At 42.4% G+C, this 10835-nt stretch overlaps 1 protein-coding gene across 1 annotated transcript in view; it reads right to left on the bottom strand.

The window, feature by feature from the left end:
* Positions 1 to 1382: 1382 nt before the first annotated feature.
* LOC107098680 (NACHT, LRR and PYD domains-containing protein 12-like) overlaps positions 1383 to 10835 on the bottom strand; it is a 22790-nt gene continuing 13337 nt past the window's right edge. The window contains exons 6-10 of the mRNA XM_015396464.1: positions 9578 to 9751; positions 9245 to 9418; positions 5075 to 5248; positions 2248 to 2294; positions 1383 to 2029 (exon numbers count right to left, since the gene is read on the bottom strand). Of these exons, the coding sequence (XP_015251950.1) occupies positions 1497 to 2029; positions 2248 to 2294; positions 5075 to 5248; positions 9245 to 9418; positions 9578 to 9751 (1102 nt within the window). The 3' untranslated portion in view covers positions 1383 to 1496. The remainder of the gene's footprint in view (positions 2030 to 2247; positions 2295 to 5074; positions 5249 to 9244; positions 9419 to 9577; positions 9752 to 10835) is intronic.

The following is a 10835-nucleotide window of genomic DNA, read 5'->3' as shown; positions in this document are numbered from 1 at the left end:
GGTACAGGAACTATAGGCCTTCGCAGCGCTGTCGCTGCTCGGGCCTAATAAACGATACAGAAACAATAGGCTCTCGCAGCAGTGCTGTCGCTGCTCGGGCCTAATATTAAACGATACAGAAACAATAGGCTTTCGCAGCGCTGTCGCTGCTCGGGGCTAATAAGAAACTTTCGAAATACAATAGGCGCTCGCAGCGCTTTGCTGCTCTGCCCTAATTATTTTAAATGTTTGTCACTTTTAGTTAGCTGTGATCATCCCTTGATCATCCCTACATCAGAGTAAACATTTTCCCATATTAAACTCAAATCAAATAAAAAAATATCAGTAAACATTTTTAGTTATTTCGAGTAGCCCTAATCTTCTGCCACAGAAAAGAGTCAGAATTCTGACTTTAATCTCAAAAATCTTTCCATATTAAACTCAAATAAAATAAAAAAAATGAGTTAACTTTTTTCTTTTTTTACTTTTTTCCTCTTCCATAGGAAAAAGTCTTTTTTTTCTCAGACTTCTGACTTAATATCAGACTTCCTAGATTAGAATTCTGATTTTTTTTTCCCATATTAAAAAAATTAATACATTTTTGTTTGACTTCTTACAGTGTCCCTAATCCTCTTCTGTAGGTACATGCCTGTATTATAGATGCATACTTGAAGCAACTGCTTAGTCAATTCCACTAAAACCCAAACATAAACCTCCTGTCTCTAAACGGACACAGGAAACCGGAACCTTCTTGCTGCAAGGCAGCAGTGCTACCCACTGCTCCACTGAGCAGCCCTGCTTTAATTCCAATACATAAGAAACATTAGGTTATATATAATTAGCTTTGCATTTACTGGGTTTTTAGCTGTTCTTCCTCTTTTGAAAAAACAGTGTATCTTTAGCATCTAGTAGCTTTATTGCTGTTGTTTTTTTAAGTAGACAGACAGGAAATAGGATTACAGGGATGGTGAAGACACGTGGCAAAGGTTTAACTTATGATGGCCGTGTCGAGGACCAAAGTTTTTCTAAGTGGGTCGCGCACAACTACTGCACTACCACTGACCATTAATCATTTTTTAGACAACTTTTCACTTTTACTCCTCACATTTTTTTGCAACTATCTCTACTTTCTACTCCTTACTTTCTAAAAATAGACTTGTTAGTTTTGTTTCACTCGAGCTCATTCTCATTGTGGCCGGTTGGTACAAAAAAAACAAAAAACATCAAAATAATGTTTCATCCAGACAATTTATTTCTTTGTGGTTGGACTCGGTGCTGCACCAATGTGTTGTTTGCCACATATCAAAATAAATCGTTTTTCAAGATGAAGCAAAGTTAAATTTGACTCTGTTAACCTTTGGTTATAAAACTAAGGAAATTTTCATCCAAAATTACAGAATATGTTCCTTTAACTATTTTTCCTGCATTATACTTTAAGTAATTTTAAAGATGGTAGTTTTTGGTCGTGTTTTTAAACTGTTTTTTTGACAGGATCCACCACAAGGAGGTTTGTTCTTCTATGGAGAGATGAGATAAGCTGAGGATCCCTGCCCACCATACCAGAACCCAAAACCAGCATAAAGAGGTTCAGTGAATATGATGTTAAAGGTATAGAGGTGGATTAGTATGTCAGAAGAGACTCTGTAGAAAGACAGAACACCGGCAGGAAAGTCCACATACACTGCTACACGGTTGGAGACATAGGAGGAGGAAAGAACAACCTCTTTCTGATTGTGGCAGACGGCGTAACCAATGGTAGAGCAGCTCAGACTCCAGGACTTTTCATTTCTTCCAAACAAGCATTCACCTCTAGTTCCTTTCCTTCCGATTCCTATATAACTCACAGCTATGTGAACCACTCCTTCCCACTCCACCTCCCAGTAGGAGCGGCCAACCAGTGCGTCCGTGCAGAGCAGCTGACTGAAGTGAAACCTGTTGGGATGATCTGGATAGGGCTGCTCCTCTTTTACTGTGGCCACTTTCCTGTTGCCGTGGGACAGTTGGAGCTTTATGTGGGCCGTGTTCAGGTCCAACGTCAGTTCACAGAAATCTGAGAGAAAGAGCGAGACGACATAATTCCGTAAAAATTCAAAAAATATCCACTGGACTTGGTTTTCAAGATTTGAAGACGTTTCGCCACCTCTCCAGGAAGCTTTCTCAATTCAAATGAGACGACATAAGTTTATCAGGAGGCTTCAATCATTGCTTTCATACGCTGTTTTATCAAGACTGAGTTTAGTTCATAAATTCAACTTAACAAACACTCACACTTCTTCAGACCACGTTTTAGTCTCTGTTGTCCATCATATTCCAGTCTGCAAGAAGAAAAATTCAGTTTTTAGACATTAAAAAGCAAAATTCAGTTGTTAAAAATAATGTTTGAAATATCTTTACATAATTCAATTATGCTTATCAAATAAGACAGATTAAAGCCATTAAATAAATCTGTACACTTATGAGAGCCTGTTCGTGTTTTCTTAGTGACTCCTCAGTGAACCACAAACTCTGTTAAAAATGTCTCAAAGAGTTCTTTGGTTGTTAATTAGTTTCCTAAATTCTGTCATGAGGCGGTGTTTGTTAGGAGGACCCAAATGCAGAGACCAGTAAGCAGAGGTGAATTAAGTCTGTTTATTTAGGTTCACAGATCCAGGGGCAGGAATCAGAGTCCAGCTGAAAATAATAAACGTACCAGAACCAAGGAGACCTCGGGGGTAAACCAAACCTCAAGGAGCCAGGAAGAGACGAGACAAGGCAGGCAGATGTTAGACGGGGAAGGCAGGCAGAAGTTAGATTAGGATCCAGCAAACATGAACTGAAGAGGGAGGGCTTTTAAAGGGGACAGAGACAAAGAGAGAGCTGACGAGGAAATTGAAAACAGGTGCAGGCAGAACAGAAAAACAGAGCAAGGGAGGACACAAGAGGGCAGCAGAGGACAACAAATGGAAAACCAAGAAAAACAGGAACAAACAGACCAAGACTCTGACAAATTCTGCTCCATTGGTTTAACATGTTTCTGCACCCCCAGCGATAACACACAAGTTAAAATGTATCGCCAAAAATTTTATCTTTTTCTAAGCCAACCAGAAGCAAATCCCTAGAATCGAGCTTCTCTCTCAATGTTGTTCAATGGCATGTACCATCGCTAATATTATCTGAAATGATTTTGTACATACAACTTCTAGATTACAACACATTCATTAAAAATTTGCTCCTTTAATAATCAGTGGTCCAGCCAGGCAGCTTCATATAATGACATCACATGTTGCTGCTTAATTTTCTCCAATGGCTAGAAAAGTCTTATTTGAATTTACTTTTTTCTGAAATTTTAAAAGTTTGGAGTGTGGAGGTAAAGAGGAACACCGGGTCCTCTTTGCTGATGTAAATATTGTTGGAGTTCGGACCTGTCCTGTTTTGTAGATGAGCCAAACTGCACAGAGGTTAGATGAATACAGGGCTGACTGAATAGTGGACATGATCATCAGCTCCTGGGAAAGGTTGCACTTCTTGAGTTGTTCCAAAAAATCCAGTCTGTGCTGTGCCTCCATGCACACAATGTGAAGATCAACTCAACTCCCAAGAAAGGGTGGTAGCCAGGATGTACAAAAGATCAATATTGTTAAAGTTGATGAAAAGATGGATGACTGCACCAGTGGGTCAGCTGCCTCCTGTCTGTTTGCAGACTCTTCAACGTCCGCGATCAGACCAATGATGCTGGTGTCATCACCAAGCTACAGGACTCTCACGGATGATTCCAATCAGTTGAAGTAACTTGTTAGAAGAAGATTTAGGAGAGAACTTACCCGGGGTGCACATTTGCTAATGGTGGGGAGCTGCTGGTTATCAATGTTTTTTTTTTATACAGGAATAATCAGCAATTTATAGGAATCCAGGTTGTGTGGTCTGTTTATGTGCCCTGTTTTCGTTGGGCCTCCCTGCACACCTGTGGCTCATTGGACCATTATCTGGAGGAGTATTTGAGCAATGGACTGTCACTACCTCGACACCAGATGTTTGCCAGTTTTGGGCAATCTACCCCAGCTAAAGATTAGCTGAGTCTAACTTGAGCTTTGTTTCTCTGAGAGTTATGTTCTTTTGTCCTTGTTCTTCGTGAGGAAGCCTTCCTGTTTAACTGGATACCTGGACCTTCTCCCCCTGGAAGGAAAGTCTGAGTTCACACTGAGCAACTTCCAATCAGAAATCCGACTGACAGTCCGCTCCATTACTCCTCCAGGTCCAACGTTTGTCTACCTGTTCGTTCTCCAACATGTTACATATTCTCTGGACAATCCCACACAGACTGGATTCAAGGATTGACAAGAGAAAGTACCTCTCCTGCTTAAATCTTACGAAATCCAAAATTCCCTTGGTCCCTGAACTGATCTCTGTGATCTTCCCTCCTCACTTCAGGTTCCGGTTCACCAGTTTACTGAGCTCCAGATTCTACGCCAGATCTCTTTTTCCCCAATAAATCTGTTGAACTTTTCCCCTGGTTCTCTGAGTGGTTACTCTGTATGTGGGTCAGATTCATTAAACCGATCATGACAGCAATCAGCTGTGTTCCATAGGCAGAAAACTTTCAACTAATCTATTAGTTCTATTAGCATGTTTGATAGAATTTTCTCTATAGAGTGCCTTGAGATAATATGTTTGGTGTTATCTGAATAAACTGAATTCAAATTAATTGAACTTTGAGAAGAAGAGACCAATGTGATGTAGCTATGAAAATAAAAGTCCATTCAAATTCTAAAAAGGTCTGAAAATATGTCAAGTATATGTGAAAGAAGCTATCTTCTAAGATACCCTCTTTAGAATATACTTGCCATATTTTCAGGGTCATAGTTTCAAAGTAGGTAGATAATGGGATCACCAACGCTGGGGGATTTTACTTTATGGTCAGACTTCATGGTCTTTTCAACAAGTGAATAAGTAATTTGCCCAAAATGTATTGAAAAGATGCATCAGCTGCTCTCACTACCCAATATCTTCCACATATAAACAAAACTGATGGTCCTTAACTAAGCAGTATTAAACTAACAATTATTGTTTTGAGTGAAAATGAATCCAATTCAATAGAATGCATGAACATGAATCTGACCTGAGAATCTCTAGTCTGGAAAGTGGATCCTCCAATCTAGCCAAAAGCAAATCTTTCCCTGAATCTCCAGGGTGATTGAAACTCAGGTCCAGCTCTCTGAGATGGGATGGGTTAGTTCGCAGTGCGTACTCCAGGAAAGAACAGCCCTTCGCTGAGATCATGCAACCCGATAACCTGCAAACAAACAACGAAAAAATTATAATCTTGTCGGCAACTCTTAAAATACACACAGTAGAATATAATTAGTATCAGAATGAAGATAGCAGATTAGAATCTGTGTTAGTGATGGAAAATTGTCAAAATACCAGGAGAAACATGCAAAAAGACTATCAGCACTTATAAAATGGGTTACATTGCTATAACATTGACACAGATGTTTCATTTGATTATTAGAAGACTTTATTTCCTACATTCCAATTCAATACAATGTAGGAATAAAAACGTTTTTTTCTACTCAGTATACAATGCTATATTTTAAAAGCTGTGATGGACAGGTGAACTGTCCAGGGTGTACCCATAGACTGTTGGAGATAGACACCAGCCCCACTGCGATACTAGATACGCAGTAGACTGTGCGTCAGTGTAACACAGGAGGTCTGGAGATGCTACGTTGGTGTAGCTTCTAGGTCTTGAAACGAGGAAGAGAGAGGAGAGAGTGACAGTATCACGGGGGTCTCTGGTCCTTGTTGAAAAGGCTGGTAGTGGATGGGAAAAAAAACTGTTCTTGTGGCGTGAGGTTTTGGTCCTGATGGACTGCAGCCTCCTGATGGAGGGAAGTGAATGAAATAGTGTGTGACTGGGGAACGAGGAAACAGCCACTATCGTCCCTGCATGCCTCAGAGTCCTTGAGGCGTAGAGATCCTGGAGAGATGGAAGATTGCAGCCAATCACCTTCTCTGCAGACCAAATTTTTTTCAAAGGTTGCAGGAAGTACATCCTCTGCTGGGCTTTCTTTGTGGGGAGTTGATGTTCAGCTCCCACTTTAGGTCCTGTAAGATGATAGTTCCCAGGAAGCTGAAAGACTCAACATTGTCAATTGTGGAGTCAAGGGGGAATGGGATAGCTGGGACTGAGTTCTTCCTGAAGTCCACAACCATCTCCACTCTTTTTAGAGTGTTGAGCTCCAGGTTGTTCTTCCTGCACCAGGTTACCAAATGGTCAACTTCCCACTTGTAGGTGGACTTGTCACCATCAGAGATAAGTCCGATAAGACTGGTGTCATCCCCCAAATTCAGAGGCTCGACAGACTGATGACTGGAGGTGCAGCTGGTGCACAGGGAATAGAGCAAGTGAGAAAGAACACAGCCCTGCGGAGAACCAGTGCTGATGAGCTGGGAGTCAGAGACATGTTTTCCAGCTTCATGTGCTTCTTCCTGTTAGACAGGAAGTCTGTGATCCACCTGCAGGTGGAGTCAGGCACACTCAGCTGGGAGGGCTTCTACTGAAGCAGAGCTGGGGTGATTGCATTGAAGGCTGAAATCTACAAGCAAGCTCCTGGCGTAAGTACCTGGGACACGCCTACCGACAGGGGGGGACAAAGGTGTCAACTGTCCCAGGCCCAGGACAGAGGGGGGCCCGAAATTGACACTCTGATATTTTCAGAAAATATTTGTGAGAAAAATATTTAATAGTATATATATACATATATCTGCATTAGGTAAATGTAATATGTTTTCTTTAAATAAGGGGCTATTAGAACTCCCCCAATCCAACATAAAATAGTTTGACCAGGACAACAGTGGGCTGCAACTTTTAAAGTTAATTTCGCTGCAAACTAAGAATATCAGGATTTCAGAAGTCCATCGCAGAAAAAAAAAAGAGGGAAGATGAAAACAAAGGCTTGAGGGATTTTATGAGTAAATATAAATACACTCAGGAACAGGTCCAGGAACGAAATTGATGAAGAATGATGGGGGCGACCGTGTTGTCCAGGGCCCTAGCTGTGGAACCCAGGTGCAGGAGGATGTAGTGAGAAGCCAAGTTGACAGCGTCGTCTGCAGACCTGTTGGCTCTGTAGGCAAACTGTAGAAGGTCCAGGAGGGGGTCAGTGATCTCTTTCAGGTGTGAAAGTGCAAGAGTTTTCACTGACATGATTATCTTCATATTAGGCAAAAGCTCGCTAAATGTCCACTTTTGTTGTATCCCACTAAATAAAAGTAAAAACACTCATAAGGTGGTAAAAAATTGTTTTCCCATCTATTTCTCTATTCTAAGCCATGATTGCTTGTTTTGTTTTTCCATCTTGCTCTAAATTGTCCCCTGAGGGCGGACACCTGCCAGACAGGGCTGGGAGTGAAGGCTTATCACTGCTGTTTTTCAGTGTGGGGTATTTTGGAAATGGAGTAAAATACCTTTAGGTTTAAGGTTATAAAGAATTCCCCTGTTTGCTCTAAACGGTCTTAAACTTGTTTTGGTGAAGCTGTATGTAAAAAACCCTCCCGGTTTTCTACTGAGTGTCAAGTAGTTAGTGGAATCCTTTGTCTGAGCAGAAGAGGCAGAACAGAGTAAAAGTGTCTGTTCTTCCTTGCAAGGATTAATAAATACTGCTAAGGACCCCCAATCTTGTTCTCATGGAATCAGACTAAGAACTTTTTTTTTCTATATAACACTAACTTTTTAAAAAGGTACAAGACTACCACTTTAACCTCTAGTTGGTTGCAATTAAAGTACTGTTAAACCAGGTCTGATCATGCTCCTTAAGGTGCTTTCATGATGTATGGGACAATTTAACAGGGATAACTAAATTGGGAGGACACAAGATACACTCACTGGCCACTTTATTAGGTACCCCATGCTAGTAACGGGTTGGACCCCCTTTTGCCTTCAGAAGTGCCTCAATTCTTCGTGGCATAGATTCAACAAGGTGCTGGAAGCATTCCTCAGGGAGTTTGGTCCATATTGACATGATGGCATCACACAGTTGCTGCAGATTTGTCGGCTGCACATCCATGATGCGAATCTCCCGTTCCACCACATCCCAAAGATGCTCTATTGGATTGAGATCTGGTGACTGTGGAGGCCATTTGAGTACAGTGAACTCATTGTCATGTTCAAGAAACCAGTCTGAGATGATTCCAGCTTTATGACATGGCGCATTATCCTGCTGAAAGTAGCCATCAGAATTTGGTTACATTGTGGCCATAAAGGGATGGACATGGTCAGCAACAATACTCAGGTAGGCTGTGGCGTTGCAATGATGCTCAATTGGTACCAAGGGGCCCAAAAAGTGCCAAGAAAATATTCCCCACACCATGACACCACCACCACCAGCCTGAACCGTTGATACAAGGCAGGATGGATCCATGCTTTCATGTTGTAGACTCCAAATTCTGACCCTACCATCCGAATGTCACAGCAGAAATCGAGACTCATCAGACCAGGCAACGTTTTTCCAATCTTCTATTGTCCAATTTCGATGAGCTTGTGCAAATTGTAGCCTCAGTTTCCTGTTCTTAGCTGAAAGGAGTGGCACCCGGTGTGGTCTTCTGCTGCTGTAGCCCATCAGCCTCAAAGTTCGACGTACTGTGCGTTCAGAGATGCTCTTCTGCCCACCTTGGTTGTAACGGGTGGTTATTTGAGTCACTGTTGCCCTTCTATCAGCTCGAACCAGTCTGGCCATTCTCCTCTGACCTCTGGCATCAACAAGGCATTTCCGCCCACAGAACTGCCGCTCACTGGATGTTTTTTCTTTTTCGGACCATTCTCTGTAAACCCTAGAGATGGTTGTGCGTGAAAATCCCAGTAGATCAGCAGTTTCTGAAATACTCAGACCAGCCCTTCTGGCACCAACAATCATGCCACGTTCAAAGTGCATGCCACTCAAATCACCTTTCTTCCCCATACTGATGCTCGGTTTGAACTGCAGGAGATTGTCTTGACCATGTCTACATGCCTAAATGCACTGAGTTGCCGCCATGTGATTGGCTGCTTAGAAATTAAGTGTTAACGAGTAGTTGGACAGGTGTATCTAATAAAGTGGCCGGTGAGTGTAGAATGCTAATTGTGTCATAATTATTATTTTTATTTTAATCAAAACTTCATCCAGTTTTAAAGCAATGTGTATTTGGATGCCCTCCAGACATTTTGATTATTAATGTGCTTAGTTGATGTATCTCAACAAAACCATATTTTGGAGGGTTTTAACCCAGCAAGCTGAAATCCAGGCATCACCTGAGAGTTTCCAGAAAGCAGTTGGAGCTCTGAAGTCCAACAGAAAGAAGCTTCATCCCCTGATCCCCAAGGTCATTGTTATTTAGATCCACCTGTTTCAGTTTGGAAGACTGGGAGCAGAACACTGATGATAACTCCTCGCAGCAGCTCTCTGTGATTGATGTTTGATTTAACCTGGTCGAAAACAGAGATTTCTGTCAGTATTGTGATTCGTTGTTTAAATTGCTCAGAAAAAAATGGCTTTCCATTTTCCCTATTCATCTCATTCCTTTGTAATGAGATGAGTAATTCACACATATTTAATGCTGAGTTGTGGATGTTACTGCGTCTGACCTGAGAGTTTCCACAGAGCATTGAGGACTTCCCAGAGCAGCACAGAGCAGCTTTACTCCTGAGTCCTGCAGGTCGTTGCTGCTCAAGTCCAGCTCTCTCAAACAACAGAACTTTGAGCTGAGGACTGATGATAACTCCTGACAGCTTCTTCCTGTGACGCCAACCTGGTATAACCTGATGGACACAGACATTTTTCACAGATGTATGACCATTATCTAGGAAATTTAAAAGAGTTTTCTTGATTAATGCTACATTCAGACTGGAAGCAGCAAAAAAGCGTCTGCTTCTTCATTACTGATGCTTGTACACATTGGGGTGAAGTGTGTCCAGATGCATCTGATGCTTCTGCTGCTCCTGTGTTCAATGGCAGAGAGCGGCTTTGCTATATTTGCTGTTATCTGGGTTAAAAAGTAGTTTTGTCAGGGTTCAGTGTTTCTGTGCTCTGCTTACTCTCTTCCACAGTTGGTTATTGCTGACAGGTGGGCGTGGCCCCGCACCTGTGTCTCGTTGAAACTGCTCAGCTGAGCTTAAGATGAGTTTTCAGTCTGCTGAAGGACGCCAGAGTGTTAAACCGCTGTGGTACGCCTAGGCCTCTATCCAGTCGACAAATCTCTGAAACCTGATGTTTTGGATTGCTGGTTCTAACCGGTCTCCTGTCTCCCTCAGTTGGTTGAGCTCTGGATTGCTCACCCGCCTGTCTCTGTGCTCTGAGGACTGGACTCTAAATCCCTGCTGCTCAGATTCTGCTCTGGCGTTTAAATCGAGCCCCCTCGGTACTACCGAGTCGGACAAGAGATTCCTTCCCTGGATTCACACTGGTTCCTTCAGCTGGTCCTCAAACTTGTCTCCGCAGCGGTGCTGCTCGGGCCCCCGCCTAAGTCCCACCTGTCGCCATCGGATAACTGTGAGTTACAGAACCCATTCCTCCACTCATCCTCCCTGGATAGGTTATCTGTACCTGGCGGTAAGCAGAGCAGCAACAGCGCAGGTTTCTTTTTATTTTCTTAGTCTTAATCAGTTTCCTCTTTGCTCCCGCAGAACTCCAAACACTGACGTTCCGAACCTCGTCTGCGGCTCCTGTTCTAAATTGACCTTATTTCTGTGTAGACAAATAAACATCTTAAACTGCTCCTGTTTTCCCCCATCTATGTCTGCATGTGGGCCATCCATCCATCCATCCATCCATCCATCCATCCATCCATCCATCCATCCATCCATCCATCCATCCATCCATCCATCCATCCATCCATCCATCCAT

This window comes from Cyprinodon variegatus, unplaced genomic scaffold (assembly GCF_000732505.1).
Source record: "Cyprinodon variegatus isolate N-32 unplaced genomic scaffold, C_variegatus-1.0 Scaffold800, whole genome shotgun sequence".
Classification (NCBI taxonomy): Eukaryota; Metazoa; Chordata; class Actinopteri; order Cyprinodontiformes; family Cyprinodontidae; genus Cyprinodon; species Cyprinodon variegatus.
This window is presented reverse-complemented; position numbering and strand designations above follow the sequence as displayed.